Source organism: Trachurus trachurus (assembly GCF_905171665.1).
Source record: "Trachurus trachurus genome assembly, chromosome: 10".
NCBI lineage: Eukaryota > Metazoa > Chordata > Actinopteri > Carangiformes > Carangidae > Trachurus > Trachurus trachurus.
The window spans coordinates 14,676,861-14,703,609 of record NC_139894.1 but is presented as its reverse complement, the minus strand read 5'-3'; the positions used below and the strand labels follow the sequence as shown (position 1 = coordinate 14,703,609).

Here is a 26,749-nt window from a genome sequence, read left to right as displayed (position 1 = left end):
ACACAAATATTCCGCTTACTTCTGCTTTAACCCTACCCCTGTTTGTTTGAATGATAAAATCCACAGGTCAGGTTTTACATTTGAGACAAACTGACTGACATTCAGACAGGTAAACTACGACCTTGTGGTGGACACGTGTCACCACATCTAAAACAGATTATTTGATGCTTTAAAAACAACTACAAAAACAAGTTTCTAACTTTATGATTTTACTTTGAAGGCAGCAGCGCTACTTCCTGCCTCATGGTGTCGTACTTGACACTCAGAGGTGACACGGTTATTTGGACCGAATTACATCAACTGGGCAAATACAGTTGTCACAGTATGGCACAGTGACGGGCATGTAAAGATAAAGAAGGATTTCTCTTTTCAATTTTCACTCAACCTTTTCTGTTGTATCGTGTAGCCTAAGTGGACGTCAAAAACATCAGTAGCCTACAATAAACCGGCACAGTGAATTAGTGATTAAAAAGGGGGAAAAAAAGGTTAGTGTTTATTCAACATATTCCAAATAGTTAAGAGAGGAGGATAAAGTTTCCATAAGATATGAAGGAATAAATAACCATAAAGTGAGTATCATAATGAGTGAAAATCAAAACTTCAAAACACTTCAAATATAGCCTATAGGCTTCAAGAGGGAATGAGTCTGTTTGATTTGTGAAGCTTCACTTCTCAGGCCTGTGAGTCATTTGAAGGGGTGGGTTCAAAATGGCCCAGCAGCGGTGGGAGGAATCACACACATGAGAGGTCCGGTAGTGCCACCAAGTGGTTTTTGACTCTGATGCTGAGAGAGAAATGATCTTTTCTTCCCCTCACAAAGTGCGGAGAGTCTGGATTGACGGGAGTGCTCATTGTCCTCAGCAGAGATAATTAAATGTTTTGTTAAAGCGGTTTCTCATATTAGTTGTTAACTCTCTCCTGGATTATAACTTTGTACTTTGTCTTTTTTTTTTGTTGGACTCTGGGATCTGAACCAAATCCCGCAAGAGAAGTTGCTTTTCCAGGAGGGTCATCTTTGAGTTTCTGACATGCCCCCCAGCCGCATCGTTGTTGTTTTTACTTTATTCTTCTCAGGTGAGTTCAGAGGTCTTAACAGCTGAAGTAAGAACAATCATTCAAAGTGGTTTTGGGCTTTCGTGAATCCGGAACAATATGTGAATTCACCCAGGCATTGACATGTCATTGGATTCCTCTAGCTAGCCTGCCCTTTATTAATATCAACTCCACTACTTAAGTCACTGAAAATGTTACTATAAAGTATTGTGAAATTTTCTCAATGCAAAGCAAAAAAAAATGACCCCTTTTATTGTAGCTAATATTCACATAGCATATTATTTGATAATGCTAAAAGGTGCAGTCATGTCGAGGCAAATTATGTTTTAACTACTTAATATAAAGCTACAGCTTAATGTATAATTCACATTCAATTTACAATTTGTTTTGGTCTGTAAAATGTAAAAGCATAGTGAAATTACTCCAGTTCATCCGTTTTGTCACCCAATACTATGAAAAGCAGCAAATTATCTTTCTAAAAAATGTTTTAAATAACTTATCAAATTAGTTTTAATGTAAATTTCCTCTCAATCAACTAATAAATGTAATCTGTAGAAATATTTTATAAGCTCGTTAAGTGTAAAATCTGAATTTGTAATTAGTAACATCACCTCTACAGATGAATGTAGTGCAGTAAAAAGTGAAGTGTAATTAGACAAAAGTGTAAACTGGCACCAAATGGAGGTACTTATATAATAGCCTTTGTATTGATAGAGATGGGTGAAGACATTCCACCGCCCTTCCCTCCAGTTTGGAAATACCTTCATATTAGCAGTAATAACAGCTGTATTAGATGCAGATGTGCAGAATTTTTGAGGAGACTGGATGAATGCAAACGAAGCCTGTTCCCCCTCCAGGGATGAGGAGCTGGGATACAGCTCGTCCACAACAACAACAACTCCCAACATGCAACTGGCCACAGTCCAGTTAAAATGAAGTCAAAATAAACACGCTGTAGCTGTAGCTGTAGCTGAACTGAACTTCCCTCCGCTTTGCTGACCAGGCAGTTTAATTACAACTCGGCTCCAATCACTGGCAGTTAATTACCGCGGAGTCCCCCCTCTGGGCCGAGTGTGCTCAAGCCTTCATTTAATCCTGCAAGATAATGACGTGACCTGAGATCCACCCGGCGGGCGCACAAGCTCAGGCGATAATGTGGAGTGATTGAAAGGATGCTGGCCCATTATCTCAGCTTTGTCATTAAGAGATGAGACCTCAAACAGACAACATTTTTTGTCAGAGCTACACACACCTTCCTCTGGTGTGAGTCACCGCTGCTGCATGGGCTCAGCGTGCCGGCGGTGTGAACGTGTCTGTGCTAAACTCGGAGCCGAGCGGTTCCCTGTGCACAGTGTGTGTCAGTGTCTTGGTATTCTGCACACAAGTGTATGACTTTTAAACATTAAGTACTGACAAGTGGCTAACCCCTAACCGTAATGCATCTTCATGAGCTTTAGTGCAGTAAAACACCTTCATCTATATCAAAAAATTGTACTTGATCACATTCCACTACTGCAGCACTTTCATGTGCATGTGTTATGAATAATTCTTAATCACCATGCACAAGATGGTGCATGTCGTCAATAGTGTCTGAAGTGAAGTCTGCCGTCTGTCTGTACTTCAGCCCTGCAGTGTGGACCATCGGACAGCTGAGCTGAGCTTGTTTATTTCCTCTGTGACTAATTCTGTGTAAGGGGTACTGGGCGAGCGGTACTGACTGGAACATTGGGCTCATTATGAGGAAAATGCTGATGATAGTATTAACCCACACATCACTGGAACAATCTGGAGCAGCCCCCACTGCAGAGAGGCCGAAATATGAAGCGCTAGCTGTTATTAATAGAAACTGTGTTAAAGTGAATTTTAATTTGGTTGAGGGGGAAACTGTGCCAGAAAACATACAAAAGAAGAAGAGAAACGAGCTGAGGCAAAGGAAGCAGCACAGGAACTGACTGGAGACGGGGGGCGGAGGTTGACAAACTGGAAAGTTTGGCACTCAGCTCTAAACATGGAGTCATTTTCCGGATTTCAAAAGGCATACAGTAAATGTGCCTGAACCACAACTGCTGAGAGCGGAGGATGACAGGGAAAAGGATTTATTGTGCAGAAAAGCCCATTCAAAGGAAAAAAAAAATTTCAGAATCCAGGCCAAAGTACAGTACACTAACCATGCTGCTTTTTTTTTTTTTTTGGTTTGTTTTTACATGGAACGAGATGAGTAAGAGGGACCATCTCCAGACGAGTAATGAAAACATGCAGTATGCCCTAATTTGTGGTAAAAATTTATTGTTTATTGAGTTGGAGGTTTCATAATAAAATGAGGCCAAGGAAACACTGCAACATGAAGTTGAACATGTTGTCTCTGTGCTCACATCAACTCTATTTCCTGTCCCTTCTACACAGTCTCTTCTCTATTTGCAAGATTTCCATGTTTGCTCTCAGGTTAAAGGCCGTGTAGAGTTTCCATTACAGTCTATGATTGCAAAACCAGTTGTCTATGGACAGGAATGTTATTGAGCTTGTGTCAAAGGAAACCTGGGAAAGATGTTATGGGAATAAGAAGGTGAAGAGAATGATTTGCATGTCTGCCTGCCTCTCTATGACCTACATATGTATAATATGTACTATAGCCTACACATATACAGGAAGTGTCCCTCCAGATATAGAAGGAAGTTTAATGTTTGCCTGACCAGAGAAGTATGTTTGACATCTGACATCTTGGTCACATACATAAAACAAGAAGTTCAAGTTTTGTTGACAGGCTGTTCCCACATGTCTGACTCTGCTCTTTGTTGTTTCAGCTGCTTCGTCTACCACAGTATATGACGGCTACACTGAGTATACACAAGAAGACTATGCTCCTCATCTAGACTACAAAGGTGTGTATATAAAAAACACACACTCACACTGACATACACAGTACCATCAGATGACTGTTGTGATGTAAACATAAATCCAACCATCCGTTGATCTTCACAGACATTTTTTTTATAGCCTGCAGTTTGGAAACTGTGATTGCAACTTCTGCATTTTGTTCTGGTTATATAACATTTGACCTGATTTTCTCTGTGAAGTTAACTCATTTATATTTATAATAACATTTTATGTAGTGATATAACCATGGTATAAAATTACATATACACTGAGCAACGTAGTCCCTTTTTTTTTTTTTACTTTTAGTGCCTCACACAGTTATGGGTTTGTTCATACTTAAAAACAGGAAAGGACTCGCAACACTGTATGAGCTCCCCAAAGTACAAAAATTTATTAGAGGACTAAAAATGACAACGTTTCGAGCAGTGCGCTCTTCGTCAGGTCAATCAAGACAAATGCTTACAGGTGTTCATTAAGTAGATACACAGGATCCACCCATGGGCGTGGGTGAATAAGACAACACCAGGTCTGACAATTAGTTGACGACATGGTCAGTAAATACAGTGTGAAATAATATATAGACACATGTCGACCATTTTTAAATGAAATTAAGCAAACATATGCAAAATGATAAGAATCCAAAAGAGAAATGACTCAAGTAAACAAAAACAAAAACAAAAACACCTCTTATCTATTCCCCCACAGAGGAAAAAAGAAGAGGGAAATATATACACAGAAAGTTCCCTGCTTCAATTAATACATCTTTATAATACATCAATTTTAAGGGGTCTGGGGTGCCCGGAGTAAGAGTAATCTAATCAGCAAAGGGGTTCCCCTTCTCTATGTAAGGAGGAAAAAAAATTATATATATATATATCAGTGCAGCAATAAACATTTTCTATAAACATACTGGCCCAGACAATAGCAAGAAACAAATGTTATTCCGGGGTAAAGGAGTTCGGTAGAACATGCCCCATCCCTATACTGGGATGGGGCATTGCTGCACTGATATATATATATATAATTTTTTTTCCTCCTTACATAGAGAAGGGGAACCCCTTTGCTGATTAGGTTATCCGGGCACCCCAGACCCCTTAAAATTGATGTATTATAAAGATGTATTAATTGAAGCAGGGAACTTTCTGTGTATATATTTCCCTCTTTTTTCCTCTGTGGGGGAATAGATAAGAGGTGTTTTTGTTTTTGTTTTTGTTTACTTGAGTCATTTCTCTTTTGGATTCTTATCATTTTGCATATGTTTGCTTAATTTCATTTAAAAATGGTCGACATGTGTCTATATATTATTTCACACTGTATTTACTGACCATGTCGTCAACTAATTGTCAGACCTGGTGTTGTCTTATTCACCCACGCCCATGGGTGGATCCTGTGTATCTACTTAATGAACACCTGTAAGCATTTGTCTTGATTGACCTGACGAAGAGCGCACTGCTCGAAACGTTGTCATTTTTAGTCCTCTAATAAATTTTTGTACTTTGGGGAGCTCATACAGTGTTGCGAGTCCTTTCCTGTTTTTGATTATCGTTTCCTTGGACTCAGCACCTGGCTGCATTTCTGGATGTGCGCGAGCCTTTTTTTGTTCATTTGTTCATACACTTCAAAAACAGATCCTCACTGGTGTCACACTCCGAGACTGACCAATGGGGAGGTGGTCTGCCACTCTCCTCGAGGACCGTCCTACAGGAGCACACTGGGCACTCGCTGTGAGATGAGCTGCGACCGAGGATACCGACTGGTGGGGAGGAGCTCGATCCAGTGCCTCGCCAGCCGCCGCTGGTCCGGGACCGCCTACTGCCGCAGTATGTGGAAAAAAACTAAGCTCCCATATGAAGTCAGAGTTTTAAATTTTTTAGAGTTTTCTTGTTTTCATTGTCATTTTCATCCTATTGAGCTTCTTGTTGTTTGAAAATTACATTGGAAACACATCAATGAGCCACACATGCTCCTCTCTTGTAGTTCTTTGAGTGATGTCACATATCAAAATGTGTATTATTCTTCCTCTGAAAATAGTTTCCAACAAATGCACTATGTTTGAGTATCGTTGGGTAAAAACTACTGTACCCTGGAAATTTGGAAATTATTTAGCATTTTTAAAAATGTTAAAGTATAAATGAGTGAATGAGCCTGTGGTTGAGACAGACAGCACTGAGAGATGGACTGACACATTGTTGGTTGGAGTCTTTTTGGTCTTTTGTGTGGGATCTGCCACAGCCTCTGCCTTTAAGACTCATACAGACCCTCTGATTGTGTCCTCAGTTAAGCGTTGCCATGTGCTGCCCCTCATCCCGCACGGCAGATACACCTGCACTCACGGCTTCATGGTGGATTCCAGGTGTCAGTTCACCTGCGACGCCGGCTATCGCATTGAGGGGGAACACTCGCGTACCTGTCAGCACAGCGCCTCGTGGAGCGGAGTCCAGCCGATTTGTTCAGGTTTTTTCAGCGTCTTCTTTTTGCAAATACATGTAAAGCTCACCAGATGTTCAAACTCAGAGAGCATGGACCTAAATCCAATCCATCTGTGTTGCCGTCCAGTTTTCCATCATTCTTTCACATCTTTCTCTCTGTCCACTCATCTAAAAACAAGCATATTTCCTTTCTCCTCTATCCTTTGGACTGAATCCTAACCAGGCACTGTTATCCTTCAGTCTTCATATTCAGCTCAAACCAACTTCCTCTAATATCCCCAGTATTGTTTTTAAGCTTCCTGCTGTTTATTTCAGATACTGATCCCCCAAAGATCAAGTGTCCCCCGTCCAGACTCAAGGTCGCCGAGCCTGGAAAACTCACTGCCAGGATAACGTGGGATCCCCCCGCTGCCAAAGACACTGCTGATAAATCACTCCAGTATGTCACTTCAAGCCATTGCCTTGTTTTCCTGTTTACTTTGAAACTGGATTAAACCTTTGTTCATCACTTGTGTCTCTGTAGTGTGATATTAGTGGGCCAGGAGTCTGGCACCGACTTCAACGAGGGAGTGAGTATTGTCCGGTATAAAGTGTACGATCAAGCCAGGAACAGAGCCGCCTGCAAGTTTATTGTCCGTGTTGAGGGTGAGCTGACGAATCTGCATTTTTTGATTGATGATATTGAAATGAAATTAACTTAAGGACATCGTTATAACTTACAGGAGTTTTTATGTCCACTGGGTTTCCTTTGCAGTAAAAAGATGCCCAGAGCTACCTCCACCTCTGCATGGATACGTCACCTGCTCCTCTGATGGAAACAACTACGGTGCAACATGTGAATACCACTGTGATGGAGGATACGAGCGGAGGGGGGTGTCTAGTCGCGTCTGCCAGTTCAACCGCAGCTGGGGCGGACAGGCTGCTGAGTGTATTCGTAAGTATGGAGTCCACATAAACATGCACTGTAGCGACATACCTGCCTTTACTTTGCTGGAAAAATACAGCAGTGTGAAGACACATTGTACCGTTACAACCACCAGTCCTGCATTCAAAGACAGTTGGCCCCTGTGACTAATAAATGATTATAGGATACCTTACTGTTGACTGTTATGGTCCAGGTGCTGCCAGTTTTAACTACATAATATACAGTTATGTAATTCAGTGATTCCCAACCTAGCAGTCAGGACACTCAAAAGGATTAAAAATAGATACATTTGGGGGGTTGGGAAACACACAAAGAAGTGGCAGAAAATAACAAGAAACAAACATACTACATGTGCATTATTAAAAAAAAAAAAAGAGTTATTCACATGAAACAACCTTAAAAGTTCAGATGAGATGCTCTGACGTCTAACACCTGAAGAAGGAACTCCAAATGGGATGCTAACCGCTGATGAAGTCTTTACAAATACATTATATTCTTTAAACTTACCTAGTAACTATTACAGTCGGATCCAAAAACACTGACTTTATTTAATAAAAAGTAACACTATTAACAACTGAAGAAAGGCTCCTATGAAGATCACCACATCTCCGAATTGTGCTCTATGTCCACTTCAGGTCCAGGGGTCATAATGCATGTTTATTGGGAGTGCCGCTGCAATGGCGTGGTTAGATTCTGGAAGGAAATATCTCTCACTTTATGTGACATCCCAGTCCTCCGTGACTTGCTTCTGCTTAATGACGACTTCTCTTTAGATTTATCCGTGCAGCATAGACGCATTCTGTGGGCCAGTCTCACTGCAGCCAAGAAAATGCTGGCCCCCTCAGGTGGCGACCGGCGACCGCCACATCCTTTGGCTTGGCAGTGGTGGGCCAACTCATTTTTTGAAATTGTCTTGACAGAGTGGTCCGATGGTCCGTGTACATGGGGCCAGTCATAAGACTCTTTAGGCGTGGGAAGCAGCACACGAGTTAGTTAAGGGGAGGATGTAGCATATTAGTGTATTTTTTATTGCGGGGGGAGAGATCCTCGGTGGGAGGTTCATAGGGAGTCGCCATGGGGAGGGTGGCAAGGAAATAGGGGTTCCTTCCTGCAAATGTACAAGTTAATTTGTGTCTGTTTGCACTTATGTGGGGAGGGTGGAAAAAGGGGGAAAATATGGTGTATATACACATATATTGTACATTCCTATAAAAAAACTGAAGAAAGGCACATTATTAAGTTTCTGAATTTAGTTTTTTCGACAAAATGTGTGTCCAGGATCACTGTGGATTTAATGCAGTGACATAGTGTATTTGTAGTTCATGGTGTATTTAAGAGGGTGTACTGTATGTGTGTGCAGTGTGAGTTCATTGTGATCTTTTTATTTGTAGCAATGGAGATTAAATCAGATGTAAAGACAGCCGGGGCCCTCCTGGATCAGTTCTACGAGAAGAGGAGGCTGCTGATCATGTCTGCCCCCAACATCTCTGACCCGGACTACCAACTGCAGAACATCATGATCCAGGTGAGGAAACCCTTTTGCTGCTGTTGAACTAACACATTTCCTCCCTCAACAAACAACGGGAACCTCAAAATCTGTTGCGTCTTTGTCTTGCTTTATTCCAGAAAGCAGACTGTGGGTTAGACCTGCGACACGTTACCTTGATCGAGCTCCTGGGCTCCCCGCCACGCGAGACGGGCCGCATTAAAGAAAGCCTGCTTCAATCTGAGGTCATTGAGGGTCTGAGGTAAGAGTGAGATACTTCATCACTTAGTTATTCAGCAGTTTTATGGCTCTTTCTAGGGGATAAAAGTTAATTGAGTCGAAAAATTCCACCCTGAACTGGCTCCCGTTCAAATTCACAGTATGAGGCTGTTTCTCCTCTCTCTATTTAAATGTCAAGAGCCTCCAAATAAAAAGGGGGGTTACTTTGATGTTGAAAGGAAAAAAGATTATCAGTGTTAAAGATAGTAGCATAATAATTCCAGGGGAGGAGTAATTGGATTTTGACAGGACACAGCATCATTTGTAAACATCTGGCTTCGATTCCCATGAGAATCAACGATACTAAAAGAATCTGCCATTCTGCACCAGACACAGATACGATCATGTACATGCTAATTCGTCTTCAAAGACGGAAAAGATATAGATTTTTTTTCCCCCAGCTGTGCAGTTTTCTGTAAGGGGGCACAGCTCACTTTTTCCAGCCTGGAAAATCTCTTCCTAACTTTCAGTCTCGACACTGAAACACAAATCCCACTGCTGAGTCAGTACAGCAGCGTGAGGCACATTCTTTAAGTGTGGGACAAAGCACTTGAGGAAAAAGTACAGTAGGCAGAGGAAATGTAGCTAGAAGTAGAAGAGAGACATGTGTATCTGGAATAAAGTGACATTCTGCGGGGCTTATTGTCAAAAAAAAAATTACTAATACATCACACAATCACAAGAAGGCTCTGGTAGCCAGCAGCCGTCAGATTAAAGCTGTGGTAATCAATACTTTTTACATTACCAATGGATCAAATGACACAGTGGAGCACTTAGCAGCTGGATAGTCAGTGGAAAGAGACTGAATATCTTGTTGGGTGACCATTAATAGCTGAATTAAGATTTCAATTTCCCTCCCGGGGATGAACAAAGTATTTTTCTTCTTCTGAATTGAATTGATATAGCCCACATATAATTCATCAGGGTTGTACTGACCCCTCCTCCAGAACATACTTACTTAATCTTCTGTATCTCTCTGTCCTGCAACAAAGAGAGAGGAGCTGTCCACCACCATTACTTCTTTGGTCCATCAAGGTTTTATGCAGTGGAAAAAATAAATAGTAAATCAGAATCTACAGAGACAAGAAGGATGACAAAGCTATAGACAGACATAGTCATATATTCAACATGTAAGAAGAATATGACAGAGCAACTTACAGGTTCCACCAGACAGACATCATAATCAGTGAAACCTAAATAACTCCACAAGCTTAGTAGCATGTCCTCAAGACAAAATAAACTCATAGGGAGATTATTATGTCACTGCTGTGTTTACGTCATGCTCCACTGCCATCTAGTGGTCAAACTTTAAAGCAGCGTGACACAATACTAACATATCAATCACCTTTCATGTTGATTATTTGTTTAGGTATATTTTTGGGGCTTTTTGCCTTTAATGGATAGTATAGTTGAGACAGATAAGAAATGGGGATGCAGATAGAGGGGGAATGACATGCAGCAAAGGGGGGTCGGGATTCGATACGGGGCTGGCTGTGGCGAGGACTATAGCCTCTGTATATGAGACTGAGATAAACGACGCTCCAGATATGTTTATTTTAAACAGTTTCCAGTCCTGTTTCTTCCCACTTGAGGAATTTCAGTCCAATAACCACCGTCTTTCTGCTTCTGTTTTGGCCTCCACCAACTTGACAGAAATGTCTCACTCTTTGGCCACTAGGCCTACGTGCTCCGCTGTGTTCAGCACCCGTCTCTACCAGTGTTACTATAAGGCACAGGGCTGAGCACTGATTATAAAAATCCTAGTTATAGCCACTTAAATATTAAGGTGTGAGGTAAAGTATTAAATGCTGCATCGTGTTTCTCTGCAGACAAATATTCAGGATTTCCAGATCCTACTTCAGCATGGTGCTGCTGGACAAGCGCGGACTGGACCGAGAGCGCTTCATTACCCCGATGGCGTCGGATGAGCTGTTCTCCTCCATCGACAGCTTCCTGCTGGATGAAGAGGAACGAGAGAGGCTCGAGCTCCACAGAGATTTCTGTGACTAATTTAATAAACCCTTCTGGTTGCCACAGTGATAAACTCATCAGTATTACTATCACAAGATGTGGAAGGACAAACAATTAAGAAGCCAGGTCCAGAGGAACATGAGGAGGGAAACGAGGACAAGGAGGCAGCTCCTCACGTTAAAATGTGATCAATTATACAGCGCTGAAGTGACGGCGCTGTTTTCTCTCTAGCAGATCATCAGCTGAGGAGCTTGGAGGCTGCCGCAGATACAGAAAACAGAGCAGACAAGGTTTAGGTAGATACGTAGTAACAGCACATAAGTGACAATGAACAACCAGCGCTACTACAGACTACTGAGAGGCAACTGAATGGACAGATAAGTTAAGAGTCCAGATGGTATTTAAGTGGAATATAGAGCTGAGGCAATCAATCATGGCTTTGGTTTAGTCAATTTTTATTGGGTGAACAGAACTCTGATCACACGCCAGTGAGGAGTTAAGAGTTATAAATCTACATTTATATCTAAAAATAGACACATTTAATAATTTCAAATAGAGATTCTTATTCAACTTGTTATAAATATAATATTACATGATAGCATTGTGGTAAAAATACAGTGGTGGAGATTAAGCCGAGCACAATTTGTTGAATGTACAACATGAAATTCTGTGTAACATCATAAAGACCTGTTTCCTCATGTGCCGGTCACACGTTTAAGAACAAGGACCACCGATACAGTTTGTGTGCTAAGTGCTGTGCATGATTTTTAAATTGCAAATATATATACAGCCTGAATTTTAAAAACATAAATGACTGCGTCAGTGCTTTTAAAATGTAAGAGCTTAGTGTTTGTATGCTTTGGCACATTTTCAGCAGTAACACCAGTCTGCAGTGTGTGTGTGTGTGGGGGAGAGAGGCAGGTGTGAGCAGATGTTTAACATTCAGCAGGCTGCGTCCCATCGTTTTTTTCCAGCCCAGTTTAGCTGAAACCATTCCCACTTCTGTTATGACGAAAGCCTCGACCCAAACGCTCACACCTCGTACGGGAAGTGGGCGGTGGTTCATCTCGTCTGGGTTGATAAAAAAAAACGAAACAAGCCAGAAGGCCAGGAAACTTAGAGCCTGATTACAGCCGATCAGCCGCGAGTCTGCTCACTTCAGTACACAGGCTTCTGCCGAGATAAGCTTTTAAAATAAAAATGAATCAACAATCTTATATGCGTCTCAGAGGACACAGCTTCTCTCCATTACAGTGTCTTTTCTGTGAAGGTCCAGGCCTGCGCAGCTGTCCTCATTTGCCCTTAGCCTTCCCCATGGTGGATCGCAGTGGAAGAGTGCCCTCTGCCCATGAATCGGGGTACTGCATCATCTTCTCCCACAGACTGACCTCCTCTCCCACCGAGTCCATTTCCATTTCCTCCTTGCCTATTTTAACGGTGCCTGCAGGGGGGAAGATTGCACAGTGAATGCAAAATTAGCGCAGAGTCTGTTATTATTAATGATGCCAAATTACTTCAACACTCCTAATTGTCACACTGAGGGGGAAGAGGCATGGACGCCTTGTGGGCACTTCGGCAGTAAAATAAAATTAAGCATGACTTCCTCATAAAGGCTTTTATGCTTTGGCAATGAAACTATTTAAACTTGAACAGGAAAGCCACAGTGTTACTTACTCTTTTCATGGAGATTAATTAAACTCACCTCCAAAGTTACAGAGTTAGGAGAGCAGCATAAAAACAGTCAAAAACCTGATCCAAACACTGGATTGAAGGTTCACAGTTTTTCAAGCTTTAAAACCATAGTCAGATAACTCAGATGGCTAAATAGTGATAGACTATCAAAGTGGATTTCTACTCTGAAGTCGTTTCAAGACTTTTGTGTTTCACAGTTTTGTGGGGACTCTGTCAAATGAAGTGAGTAACTCCTGAAGTCACAGCGTTTTTAGTACAAACTCAGACAGCTTGAACATATCATCATGGATACATTTCCTAAAATCAACTTAAACGAAACCACGATAGAAAGGGACGATTTATTGTCCAGCGTCAACAGCAAGAAAAACCTGTTCAAATGTTCACATGGACACCCGACTGACTACTGGAAACCTACGTAGCTTTTAAGGAAAATCATTTTTAGTGCAAAAAAAGTTGACACTGTGACAAACTAAAGCAAAAGAACTCGGTGTGAACCAAAAAACCACAATGTGCTGACTATGCCAAGAGAAACAAAGAGAAACCGAGGTAAAACAAAAACAGGAGAAAATAGTTCAAAAGGTTTGTTTGGTGCCATTTATGAAAGGTGGGTTATTATATTTACAATACATTACTTACAGTTAACCTGCTAAAGTAACAGGAATAACTACATCTCAGAGAATAGCAGTTTTCTGAGTAGCACACAAAGGGAATACAAAAAGGAAACTCTCTGGATTTATTGAACTCTTGTCAGTTTTTTTTTTTACCTTTTCCACAGCTGAGACGGATGCCTCCCAGGAACTCGTTGCTCAGCATGGCCTCCCTGTCCCACACCGTCAGCTCCAGACACATCCTCCTCAGCTGATCCAGAGCCACATCCTTGTACACAAAAGTGTGGTCATAGTGGGGGTTCAGGTTCTTCTTCACGACTGCAGTCTTCCTCTTTGAGGTCTTGGATTTAGTCGGGAACAAGTACCTGCAGAACAACACACATCGAGTTGGTTTAGAGAGCAAAGCTTAAGTGAAAACCCACTGAGTGTGGTTTTAAGAGCAGACAGCTTATCACTAACCCTTTCACAAAGCTATCCGACGTGCCTCCTGTTTTCATTGCTATTAAATTCTTTGCCTCTTTAATCAGGACGTGCAGCTCTCCCCCCTCTTGTGTCTCCGCTTTTTTGCCTGACGAGGAGAAAATGGACAAAGAGGCAAAGTGTATCCAACACAACCAGAGAAAAATGCAGTTTTTTTATTTTCATGTTTTCATTGTAGTCTTACCTTTGATTCTCTGAGGTGTCGGCTTTTTAGGTGTCACATACTTCAAGGAGATCACCAAATCTCCTTTGTACTGAGCAAAGGCTGAACACGGCATAGCAGAGGCTGCCTGTCGAACAGAAGTACATGAGATTTAGGACAAATGAGACTACTATATTAAATCTAACTATATTAACTAAGATTTCCTTTGAACAAGGCTATTGAGAGTGGCAGAAAATTCACTGTCTATGTAAGACAGTGAATATTCTGCCAAAGATGTGATGGTAATTCAACTCTAATTACCTTACAAAGTCTTAGTACTTAGATGTACTACGAACATATACATTGATAAATATAAACCGATCAAGCATAACATTATGACCACCTGCCTAATAGTGTGTTGGTCTCTCTTTTGCTGCCAAATATGCAACAAACTGCGATGCACTGTGTGTTCTGACACCTTTCTATCAGAACCAGCATTCACTTCCTAAGCATTTTCAGCAACTGTTGTTTGTCTGTTGGATCGGACCACACGGGTCAGCTGTCGCTCACCACGTGTGTCAGTGAGCTTTACTGGTCACACTCTGCTTGTACCTTCACCTGGTTTTGTTTTGACCTTGAAGCTACTTGTTTATTTTTATTATACTGAAATAATCGTTATCGTCTGATCTGAGACTGTAGAACCACAACAGCCTCTTTGGGTTACACCCAGTCTGTGTGCAGTTTTGGCACAGCTGATTTAGAGCAGACTGCCAGACTTTATCTTGAAATTAAATATTTTTGGAGAAGTGTTTATAATTCTGAGTTACTTCAGAGTTTAAAAGGCACCTTGTGGAGTTGTTGACCTCTAGTACTGTGCGTCTATGTATTTTTTAAAAACCTTTTATGAATGAAATGCACTAATGTCTGTTAGAAAAGTATGTGAAACACTAAATGGATGTTTTATACGGAAGGAAATGTAATTTAACACGTTGGTTAGACCTCAGATGCTCAAAACGCAGAACTCCACTGGGCGCCTTCAACAAATTCTCATCTACCTTTGGCATGAGAGCCACACTCTCCTCATATGGCGAGTCAAGGTCTCGGCAGTCCAGAGCGATCTCCACCTCTCCCAGGAAGGCGTTGCGGCTGAGGCGACCATGATGCCAGACGGATATCAACATGGAGCGGGTGCACAGCTGAGAGCGGCCGATTGAGTACTGGAAGTGAAAGATGAGGAGGAGACTTTATGGATCAAAGGCCTGTCTCTGGACCGATACATTGATAGAAAAGTCTTTGAAATGTAATGCACTCATGCTGAGGGAGTTTTAAATAAATCATGTAACACAGATTAAAGAAGATACATTTATTGGAAGTCGTATGCAAAGTCCTCTCAGTAACTACGCTCTTCCAAACTTGTAAAGAGCCAATCAAAAACTACAAAACGGTAATTGTTATAGATTCACCCAGCTAATGTTCTGTTTGCCACTGTATTCAAGCCGACTCCACATTGGAAGCACAAACCAGAATCAATATTTGACAACAGGTATTCTAATCTGCAATGTCAATAACAATCTTAAGGTCTCTGTAGGTGTGGTCATTATTTGCAGCAGGCATGGCGCAAGGTCACTAATCAGGGAGTGGCATTAAGTCAACAGGACAAGGTCAACAGTTGCAGTGCAGTTTGAGAGGAGCCAGATATAAAGCATCACCTTCAGAGTTTCATTGTAGACGGGGTTGTTGGTATTTCTCTTTGTGGTCGTCTTCCTTTTGCTCTGGCGGGATTTGTCAGGGAGTAGGTAACATTTGACATAACTGAAACACAATAAAAGAAAAGAAGGTCAATCAGTGTTTCTCTTGGACGCTGCTGCTACTGGGCTTTTGCTGTATTTCCTGACTAAATGCTGCAAAATAATATGTGTTGACACTCAATTTCCTGTGAGGCTCAAGTAATCACCTCTGGGATGTGATTATCGCGACTTTGTAAACACAGCAAACTCTTATCTACAGTGATCAAAGCTGTGTTAACATCACTGAGGGGTGTGTGTGTGTGCAGTAGAAAATGTGTTGTTTCAGAGCCACAATTGGCACAAATCATCTCCGTGATGCCAAGAGTTTTTAAGTGTAAAGCAAACTGTGCTTTAAATTGTCACATTACAGCTCTGCTTGGGAAAAAGCGGAAGTTCATCATATTTACGGGTTGGAAATTTTCCGTGAGGAATCGCCGTAGGCCAGCTCGTGACACTCCTTGATGAAGACCTGGAGGCTCTGGGTAGGTTCGTCGTAGCTCACAGAGTAGACGAGGTTTCCACTCACCTCCACGCTGTCAAAGTCACCTGCCTCACTGTAAATACTCATCATGCTGCCCAGTGTGCCCTGTAGAAACAGACATACACTTGAGTTTGTAGTTTGATTCATACCAAAATACTGACACGCACAGTAGATAATATTTGGACAGGCTTAAACTAAAGTTTAATCCTGCAGAATAAAGATGAAAACTATAAAACTAGCATGAAATAACACAGAAACAAAGAAATGCATACATAATATTCAAAATATAGAAAGTGTGAGCCAGGGACAGATAAAGAAATTAGCAGACATCAGGATGCTTCTGTCAATACATAAATCCAGAGTGACAGCATTAAAGTCTTGTTGGCCTCAGCTTTGCTTTCCCTCCCAGAGGCTTTGGTAACTATAGAAACATTTTGCTCGACTTTACACATCAATTTCACACTTCCTAACTTGCTGGAGGATATCCTGGGGTTATAGGTGCAGCTTCAGATTATCTAGCATCAGTTCCGTTCTGAGAGACATAATGAGCTGTTTTTCAAAGAGCCTTTAGACGACTAATGCAAACTGTGAGAACCGTCAATACTTCACCTTCGAGCTGTGCAGGCTGGAGTAGCTTGATGCCATTGACCGTTTGTGAAAACTAACCAAGCTGTCGATATCTTCATCCTCTTCTTCATCTTCCTGTGGTGACATAATAGACATTTTTAACAACCATTCGAGTTTGCTTGTTTTAACAAAGGGGTCAAATTGTCTAAAAAATGTAAAACAACATGATAAATTGATAGATTTGTATGTGGTTAATCTGGAATTGAGATAAAGGCACACCAATTGTTTTCATAAGGCCACGGATGAAATATTTGAAACATCTTCTATTAACAAGGTTTTAGTCTTGGCAGTGACATTTAACAGTTCACACAATGATGAAAATGAACAGCGTATCTTTTTTACCTGTACGTCTAAGCCTGGTACAGACCGACTCCTGCTGCCCATCGAGGCCTCTGGTTTGTCGTGTCCATCACGCAGGTCCATTGTTGATACATGCCCTAGGTATTAAGACAAGCACATGGTGTTTTTCATTTGATTCAAGAGTAAATAAAAACAGCTCCATTGCACAGGTCACTTTAAGATACCGACCAGGAGGTGTTTGGCGTTTGACACTCTTCTTGAAAATTCTGTCGACGTCCAACTCTGGGCTTGGACTGACTGGCTTTACTTCCACAGCCTGTGATGACGGAAAAAAAGAGACACATGGTCGGAAAAAAGGAAAACAGAAACTAATTTGAGAGCATGAACCATTTAAACGCATCTTACATTGTTAGCTTCTGTTTTGGCGCTGTCAGTGCTGACAATATCTGCTTTGACTGGGGAGGTGAGACTGGAAACACTGGACCCTGATGGGCTGGGGTGGAATGAGTGGGTCTCCTTCCTGAAATCCAAATATGTCACCAGATTTTTAAATCATTTTAGATCAGATGCCCCCATTGTGATAGCTATCGATTTAGTGGAAACAGTGAATTATACGTCAGCTAATCCTTGTTTTGTAATGCAAGAACTGTGATGACACTACACTATCTGTATCTGTAGCAAACGTTGCTTGAAGTAAGTGTGTAGTGTTTGTACCTTTTAGATTCATTGTATGTCAGTTACCTTGGTTGCTCAGGGGTCACACGGCCGGACTCAGTCTCAGTTTTAATGCTACTTATACTGGTATTTTCCACAGACTCTGTGTCACTGTGACCCTGCTTTGACCAAGTCTCCTCCTTTGATTCAAACGATTCCCTCGAAGCAAGTGAGCCTGAAGTCTCTCTTGAATCACTGACGGAGAAAATCAGACAAATGTTGATTAATTATCTATTCCGTGTTTTTGGAAATGTGTGTGTTAACAGTTCTGAAAGTGACAAAAGAGATATGAAGAATGAGGACAAACCCTTTGCTTTCCAACAGTTTTTTCTGCCTGGGTTGAGGCACAGGAGTGGGAGGACTTGGGTTTACACTGGTTTTTACTTCAGTACTTCTCAACAGTATTTCTCCTGTTGTCTCACGCTTCTTCACTATAACACAGAACAGAATCACACTTCTGTATATCAGATCAGTTCAGCAAAATGTAACCGTGCCGTTGCATTTTTTTGATCATTTCTCTCTCCATTGTTGAAGTGGAGCAACATTCCTGTGAGTGTGGGCATTTCATCTGAGCCCAGTCTGCTGAGGACTGTTTACATTCCTACTCAAACAGTTGATACCCACTTCCTCTTCCTGTACTCACATGGCGGCTTCTTTTTCAGAGAAACCCTGACTAGGTCATGTCCAGGATCTGTGGAGAAACGGTTGATCCTCTGATCGTAGAACCAGTCACCCGTCCTTTTCTTTAGATCCCTGAAATCCAAAGCAAACACTTTTTTAAAGGTCTAGACTGAACAGAATTTACACTCATCCAGCAGTTAAATGCCATGCTGGTTAATAGTTACCCAGCGTGCTGCGAGTTGTGTGCTGTGAGCTCCTCAGTATTTTGCAACATGGTGTACATTGTGTACGTGATTTTGCTTCCAATTTTGCATCGTACGTTATCGTTTCACAAGGAACAAGGAAACAGATATGTGTAAACTTAACATTGGACTGTTACCAGCTGCAAAAAAGAAGACTGTCTTCTTGCAAACTGTATTACCTAATAAAGACTTTTCTGTTATTTAGCTTAATACAAATGGGGTGGACAATATAATAGAAACACCTGTCAGTTTAACACCATACAATTAAATAGCATCACAAATCATCCAAAGACGCTACAGAGTTGAATCAACTTTTGTTCATTGGGCTCAAAATACTGATTATTATTGATTTAAGTCTAATAATGTTTCAAATACACTCAAAATAGTTAATCATGGTAGGCCATTTGTTTAATTCAGATGAAATATTAGCTGGAGCACTGTTATTCTGGTATAGAAGTTTTCTCTTGATTAGTTAGTCCGCAAAATATGTTGTGTGTTGCCTTCAGCTCTAACAAGTGTGCTAAATGCATTTCCTCATCTCATCCAACCTTCGCAAAACTGACATTATTTTTTAAAGTAATTTAAACCACTCATTGGTCACATCTATGTTTGGAAGTGTGTAAACCACAGTGAAACCAACCAATGTGCGTGATATACAAAACAGGGAAAAGCGGAGGGGGAAAAACAAGGGGGGGGTATAGTGAACTATTAAGGGACAGCATGAAAAAAGAGTTTCTTACGATTCTTTCGCACACACACTGCACAACCAGGATCCATTGGGGAGGACATTTCGGCATTTGCTGCACACATTGTGATTGCACATCTTACACTGGCTGGAGAAAAGACTCAGTCGACTCAGAGGCTCCAGGCATCTGCCACAAATATGCTGACTGTATCTACCACTGCCACGTTTGGCTCCTTTCCTCTTCACATCAAGCAAGTCTGTCTTCAACTTCCTGTGGCAAGAACGTGACATGTTTAACATAATAGAAACAGAAACTCACAGTACATCACATCTTTTTAAATCACACCAAGTGTCAGTCGAATTACAGCCCAGTGCTAAATCAAGATATGAGCCATACAGCAATGTGTATATAAAGATAAGATTGTTGTCCACTACATGGCCTCTAGTAGAAATGTATCTTAGGCATGCTGTTGCTTGGGCAGGGTACTGTTTGAAAATACTGGTGCCAACAAGATACAGTAGCTGATTTTCATTATTGATACTAAAACAATACTTTTTCTGTTGCTTGTTTTCAGCAATATAACATTTTCATTTCATTAATTATGCTTCATTAAGTCTGCTTAATGCATCAGTGTTTGTGTTGTCTTTACATAAGTAACTGTAAAAGAATTTTGCCTGAATAAAAAAAATAAACAGAGATGTGAGAGACATGTGCAACATCCATCAAAAATAAAAATCTGATTGGGTGTCAGATGCAAACTTTTGATCAGTAACAGTTTTTGACACTTATCTACAAACACTATTTGGTCACTCAGGGTTCCCACTCTTTTCTTGAAATCATTTTCCAGGACTTTTCCAGGACATTGTTATTACAGTATGCCATACACTAATAAATCCCCTGTCCCATTCATGCTTTGAAGAAGTGTTCTTTTTCCACAGTTGTAACTTATGTTGTACATTTAACCAGTTTGTTTCTATGTTTATTCCTCTCTCAACCCCAGAAGTCTGATTTAAAGATGTGCAGTCTATGGTTCCAGTTTATCTATGGAATAATCTCTTAAATTATGACTAATTTATCATATAACAAACATGTTGTTCTTGTTTTTAAACCACGCCCACTCCTCTATCTGTCACTCAGCAGAGGAGACAATAGGTCCAATACTAGAAACACTCATCAACTCAAAGTCTCTAGTTTTCTTTGGAAAAGAAATCCTTGGTGGGGTCTGAAAAAGGCAAATAGAGCTCTGGTAGCTGATGTCATGATGTGATCAATAATTTTCCAGGACAACTTAGGCATTTCCAGGACATTTGACTTTTTTTCTATCAATTTCCATATGTTTTCCATGATTGTAAAACTGGTCAACCATTGTCCAGGTTTTCCAGGACGCATGGGAACCCTGTCACTTCTTGCACACGACTGCTCGACACCCAAATCTGCCAGAATCTCTGCTGGCATTTCTGCTGCTGACGATATTTGATATTAATATCAATATCCTCTCACCGCACACGTTGCTCTTCGGCCTGCCTCAGGTCCTCATCCCGTTTGAGCACCTCCAGGATCAGCTCCCGCTCAGAGTCGGACAGGAAACCCAGATTGATCATGTTGGCAGCCTCGGGCATTGTGCCTCCAAACAAAGTCCCTTAGCACAGGTTGACTGACTCAGTCCAATCACTTATGCATCAAGAGGATCCCCTGAAGACAAAACAGAACGTCACAAATTCACTGAAAATGTAATAAACTGTGTAAAAAAAAACACATTATATACTTGCAAAACCTGTACTTTAAAAACACAGCACTTTTGACTCTTACCCAGGGGTGAAAGTAAGCCGGTACGGTCCGGTACTGCGTACCACTAAAAGATTCAGAGGCGGTACGCAGTACCAGGAAGATCATGAGAGAGATAAAAAATAAATAAATAAAATAAAAAGTAAAAAAAAATAATAAATCTAATTTCACATGAATTCCCTGTGGTTTGAAATGATTTCTGTGAAATTGTCTCGGTTATTATTATAACACAGTGTTACGAGATCCCGACCCGATCAAAGACAGAGACATGATACTTTCTGTGCGCAGCAGCGCTCTGCCCTGGGACGTCAGCAGCACCACCTGCAGCAGCTGCAGTGTGCAGCTGTGCACCGCGGAACGCGCGCCGCTCGCTCACTGCTGCTGAAGACTGAACCTTTTTTTCCGGTACCGTGAAACTTTGCCCTCAGCGCGTCGTGGCGAGTCCTGTCGGGACCGACGCGGACGTTACACGCGGGCCAGAGCACGCGCTGGGTCTCGGTGCGGCTATGTCGAGCTCGCGGTGAACGCGGCTCCAGCTGCTCGGTGTGCGCCGCACCGGTGGTGCGCGTTTAGACCATAGTAGGCTACATCCATGATGGTTTGAAGCAGAGAAAAAACAAACGTGTGTAAAAACAAAACGGAGCTGAAAAATGAAACAATAAGTCAGTTTTGCACCAGTCTGTGGAAACAGCCTAAAGTGAATGAATGACAGCAACAGTTGTATCATTGAACTACTGGAAGATAAAAGTAATGACTACATGACTTCCCGTTTGTGTTTGGGCATTTACCACTTTAACTCTGTTTTTACTTCATTGTTAAACCACAGTAGGCTAGAGCTTAAATACAAGTTTGATGAGAAACTGTTAGGCTATTTATTTATTAAATCAAGTAGCCAATTTAGAAGCACATGTTTTTTTCTTCTAATTAAATCGTGGTATTGTATATGTATCGAGAATCGTGGAAATTTACTAGTATTGGTGTCGATATATAAGAAAGCTCCAGCCTCGATGGCGAGACCGCAGGCTGTTTGCAGGCTATGATATGTTCTTTTTTATTTATTATGGGGATCAATAGGCTACCTGACATTGTCCTGGGCCAGTGGTTAGAATGGTGGGGCCAGCGATCTTCAAAATTTCCTTTATTGTCTACCCCTGACCCAGCCTTCGAAACGTGTACCACGTTTAACGTTTGTTGCAAAATGTCCCAATTAAAATCAGTAATAATAACAATAATGCAGAGAAAAATAACTTTTGGTAATAGTACCGGCAAGAATTTAAAACTACTTTCACCCCTGCTCTTACCTCTCTTTTCATGAGGCAACGTAGACAGAGCTCTCCAGGGGGAAAAAAAGAGGACCTTGGTGACTTGGTGTCCTGTGGTGATGAAGACAAAGACAGGTAGAGAGAGCTGTGTGGTCCTAATGAAGTAACTGGTAGTGACATTTCTACCGGTTGACATCCATGGAGTGAGGCCTCTGCTACTTGTATAACTTTGCACTGCTGGAGGTGGTTCATTAATGAGAAACAAGACAAACATAGAACACGCTGCCTCATTAGACAGTCTAATCTCACTGCAGACATGTACAGTACAGCAACTTTGTTCTTGCATGGAGATCTGTGTCTTTATGATTCAATCAAAAGAAAAGTTGATTTAAACAAAAAAGATATTTTCAAACAAATAATAACTCACTTCAATCAAAAAAAGCCTTTTCAATCAACAGAAAAAAGGGTTCAAACGCAATTTTTTGGGTCTAAAATATTTTTCGCATTCAAACACTTTTTTGATTGAAAATGTTTTTCATGATTGAAGTGAAGTTCGTTTTGATTGAAAATATATTTTTTGTTTAAATCAACTTTGAATAATAAAGACACAAATCTCCATATTCTTGCTATTGTATTTAAAACCTTTTGGCCAGTGAAACAGTCAAATCAATCACCCATGGGAATCTAGATAAAGCCACCAGACACTAACTATTAAGACATGTTTTCCTTTCCACAAGGCGACAGGAACCAGTCTAAAACTTTGGAGCAAGCTTCTGGCTGAACCAAGCCTTGGAAAAATGATAAATTACTAGAAGGAACCAGGATGCCAGAGGATTTGAAAATCCCACAGAAAGCCTCTTCCAGGGTAAAAGGTTGTTTTGAGTGGGACAGGCAAAAACAACATGAACTTGGCTATCATGTAGGGTTCCCACCCTTTAAGGATACAGAGGAATGGGTGGAGTTCATTGGCTTAACCATTTGTTTAAGGCCTAAATCAAACGTATCGTCTGTCATGTTCCCATCTGTGCTTTATTATTTGAGCCAGCTGAAATGAGATTTAATTGAGGTGTAGGCTACATGTGAATTTAAATAGCTCAAAGAGAAGTAGCAGGAACCCAAGAGCTATTTCCTCATTGTTTAAATGCCTGTTAAGCAGCAGGTTAATATTACCTGCTGGGCAACTTGTCTTAGCTTTCAAGGAAATGGCGCATGCGTCTGTACCTTCTTTATACAGTCTATGGTCTGTGCCAGATGACACAGAGATAGGGCACAAATTTGAACTCACTCTCACACCAACCAGAAGACTGTATGTTAGGCTACACACAACGATTTAGACTCGACTAAACTGCAAATGACATTTAATCCTCTGGTCTGGTGTCCAAAATCACTTTAATTGATTTTTGCTGCTTTCCTATGCATTCATGTCTGTCCTTGTGCAAGACATTGTTCTTGCTCCACATGCATGTTGTCGTTTTTCAGCCTAAACTGTAGCTGTAAGTCTGAGTCATTTTGACTTGAAGTAGAAAAATTAAGCTAAGGAACCCATAATACAAGACAAATGACACTGATATAGGTCATCTTTGATCTATGATAACCTTTAGTGATATAAAGACAACAATTTGAGGTTGCAAAAAAAATGTCGATTCACAATTTACATCAAATCAGTCAGACATCAGTCTTTCCTTCACACAGAATATTTAAACACTCAACACCAGCACTTTCGACTGGTTTTCTCACTGAGTTATGTTTCTGTCACAGTGTTGACAGATGAGCTGCATATGATAAAAACATGACACTACAAATCATGAGAGACAACACAGCTGTCGTAGCTTTTCTATAACTTACAGACCACAATTCAAGTCATATACTGTAACGTTAACAAGGACTAAAATGATTCATGATGGCATGAGCAACAAAAAAGAAAAAAAAGAAAACGTTACCGTGAAGTTCGCAACATCCATGTCTTATGATTATAAGGCTGGTCATGTTGGAAGTAGTAAAACGGGTAAACAGCTTCAATGTTACAGAAAATAACGGAAGATACGAAACATTCCAACAACAATCCAGATTTAACAGTTACTGTGTTCCATAGAACGAGTCGGCTGCGGCAGTCGAACGTTAACGTTACCAGCTAAAAAAAACAAACTAACTGCTAACGTTACTCAACAACAACAATACACCACTTCACTTTACCGAGTCACCACAAGTCAATTTGCTTTTTATCGAACTGTAAAGTGTGATTCATTAGGGACGACACCTCAGTGATTTTTTTTAATTAAAGAAAATTACACCCACCTGTTGTTAAAAAGTCGAACGGTTCGCGTCGCCACGGCAGCGAGATGTTCCTGAGAGAAAACACAACAGAAACGTTAAAAGAGCCGCACGTATAAGGTAACTACTGTCGTCTATATAGCTAAAGACAAGTTTACTCACTCACTTACTCACCACAGTAGCTATTATTATGACCCAACCTTCCTATATCCCCAATTCCCCACTCCTCCTCTGTCTCTCTTCTCGCCTCCCGTCTCTCTCCACACACACACACACGCACGCACACACACACAACAGTTGACTGACTAGAGAAAGTCCAAAGTACCGGAAGATCAGGAAAGTTTGCAGCAGACAGGCAGGAGCAGCGCCTCTCCACATTTTCCATGGCAGGTGCATTTCCTCTGCTGTTTACCACTGAGGGAGCGAGACGTGGAAAATCTACAACCACTGATACAGAGCTTTTGCCTATTTTTCTCTCTCTTGCCTCTGGAGATAAGAAGTTATCTGTAGCCTATCTGACGGTGAACGCGAGAAATGCCACACAAAAAAACAAAAAAACGTGTAGCCAATTGCAATGTATAAAATTTGCTGTGTAAAAGTACGCCTCCGAGTAGTGTATCAATACAATGTTTAAGGCAGGCTACTCTACTACTCGAGTATTTTCAATTTCTGGTAGGCTACTTTAAATTAAGGCGCCACCAGAGGGTATTCCACTTTTTGTAATACATATTGATGCATATCTTTATTTCAGACTCAAGGTCCATAGACAAGACTAACAACACAACAACAGACACACAACACATACAATTCAAGATAAAAAAAAAGCAAAAATAATTGTAAAAAAAACAACAAAAAAACATTTGATATCAAAAATTAAAATTACTAGAAAGTGATGGAGATGTTGATCTTGGTCAAACTATTGATGATATTATTTTCTAAGAGGCATCAAGCTGACACACAAATCTATACATAAGGTTTCTAAGTACAATTACGTTGTGTAGTGTAGGCTATACTGTGGATACTTCAAGTAGAAACTTTTTTCCATGTAACTGGGTATTTATAATGTTGTGGTGTGACTAATTTTACTTAAATACAGGAGCTGAGTATTTCTTTCATTCCCGTATGGTGTGTCTGTAGTTCCCTATGATACACAATGCCATTATTTGTTGTGAGGGCGTATGCAAAGAGATGTCTGAACGACAAATTAAACAAATGATCTCCAGGCCTATAAAATAGTCTGTTATGGTACAATACTTTCACAAAGTCAGAAGTAGTTCATTCATTGTGAACTAACTTGTCACTGGTATCTAAAAAAAAAGAAAAAAAGGTAGCACTGGATATTCTTCATTTTGTATTTCAAACTGTGCTTAAGAGGAAACTTATTAGGGCCATTGATAAATGGTCCATTCAATTCTGTTTGATATACATTTTGGTGAGTGGTACAAAGACCCCTAGTTCCCATGCAGCAAGTACAGATGGGTGACAAAGGACAAACTGCATTAACTTTGTTCAAAACATGTTGATCTACCACAAACTGTCTTAATAGCTTCAGTGCTCTTTGGCATAGATTACAAGAAGGGATTACCACCACTCAACCAGAGGACATTCCCTTATTTGGGCTCAAAACTGCCATAACCGTTCAACTGGGTTCAGATCTGATGACTGCAAAGGCCATATCATATGATTCACATAACTTCCACACCCGTGAAACCATTCAGTGACCCACTCTGTATGTAAACATCTGTATCTTCATTCAGTGTTTCCCTTTAATTTGTTAGCTGTCCGTCTGTAGCTCAGATCTTTGTTAATGTTATGTTTGATAACTTCTTATACTGTAGAGGTCAACCTTTAAAACCATGGCAAATATATGAATCATGTAGTTTAATAACTACTACAAATACTGGTTTAACTGCTGAGTTTTATGTTTGCATGTCCCAGTTGATTACCAACCCAGTAACGTGAGTCAGGAGGAGTGGATGCCAGCCATGTCCTGGTGAACGCCTTTTCATTTCAGCCAAACACAACAGGTCAGAG

General features: G+C 40.8%; 2 protein-coding genes across 3 annotated transcripts; one reads left to right on the top strand and one right to left on the bottom strand.

Moving 5' to 3' along the window:
- Window positions 1-757: 757 nt before the first annotated feature.
- On the top strand, window positions 758-11,151 carry srpx2 (sushi-repeat containing protein X-linked 2). Its single transcript, XM_083980986.1, has 10 exons — window positions 758-1,074; window positions 3,855-3,932; window positions 5,556-5,747; window positions 6,205-6,381; window positions 6,672-6,795; window positions 6,880-7,001; window positions 7,111-7,290; window positions 8,673-8,806; window positions 8,908-9,029; window positions 10,876-11,151. The coding sequence occupies exons 1-10, from the start codon at window positions 1,029-1,031 to the stop codon at window positions 11,054-11,056; spliced, it is 1,356 nt and encodes a 451-aa protein (XP_083837112.1). The 5' UTR covers window positions 758-1,028; the 3' UTR covers window positions 11,057-11,151.
- Window positions 11,152-12,309: 1,158 nt separating this feature from the next.
- Window positions 12,310-24,953, bottom strand: sytl4 (synaptotagmin-like 4; the record flags this gene model as incomplete). 2 transcript variants are annotated; one of them, XM_083980983.1, is made up of 19 exons in its annotated part: window positions 24,882-24,953; window positions 24,740-24,789; window positions 22,484-22,555; window positions 20,898-21,089; window positions 19,452-19,667; window positions 18,492-18,601; window positions 18,156-18,279; window positions 17,876-18,043; window positions 17,540-17,654; window positions 17,363-17,450; window positions 17,177-17,271; window positions 16,817-16,909; window positions 16,134-16,312; window positions 15,649-15,751; window positions 14,995-15,156; window positions 13,982-14,087; window positions 13,777-13,885; window positions 13,474-13,682; window positions 12,310-12,458 (listed from the first exon to the last, which is right to left on the bottom strand). In XM_083980983.1, the coding sequence occupies exons 4-19, from the start codon at window positions 21,014-21,016 to the stop codon at window positions 12,310-12,312; spliced, it is 2,145 nt and encodes a 714-aa protein (XP_083837109.1). In that variant the 5' UTR covers window positions 21,017-21,089; window positions 22,484-22,555; window positions 24,740-24,789; window positions 24,882-24,953. The 2 variants fall into 2 exon arrangements, with proteins under 2 accessions (XP_083837109.1, XP_083837108.1); XM_083980982.1 differs by having other exon boundaries at window positions 24,890-24,953.
- Window positions 24,954-26,749: the final 1,796 nt, after the last annotated feature.

What these genes read in the sequence shown, in the direction of transcription:
- srpx2 (XM_083980986.1), top strand. Translation starts at nt 1,029, where the DNA reads ATGCCCCCCAGCCGCATCGTTGTTGTTTTTACTTTATTCTTCTCAG. An exon ending in AGTCCAGCCGATTTGTTCAG is followed by an intron (nt 6,382 to 6,671) that starts GTTTTTTCAGCG and finishes TGTTTATTTCAG; the next exon opens with ATACTGATCCCCCAAAGATC. An exon ending in ACAGGCTGCTGAGTGTATTC is followed by an intron (nt 7,291 to 8,672) that starts GTAAGTATGGAG and finishes TTTTATTTGTAG; the next exon opens with CAATGGAGATTAAATCAGAT.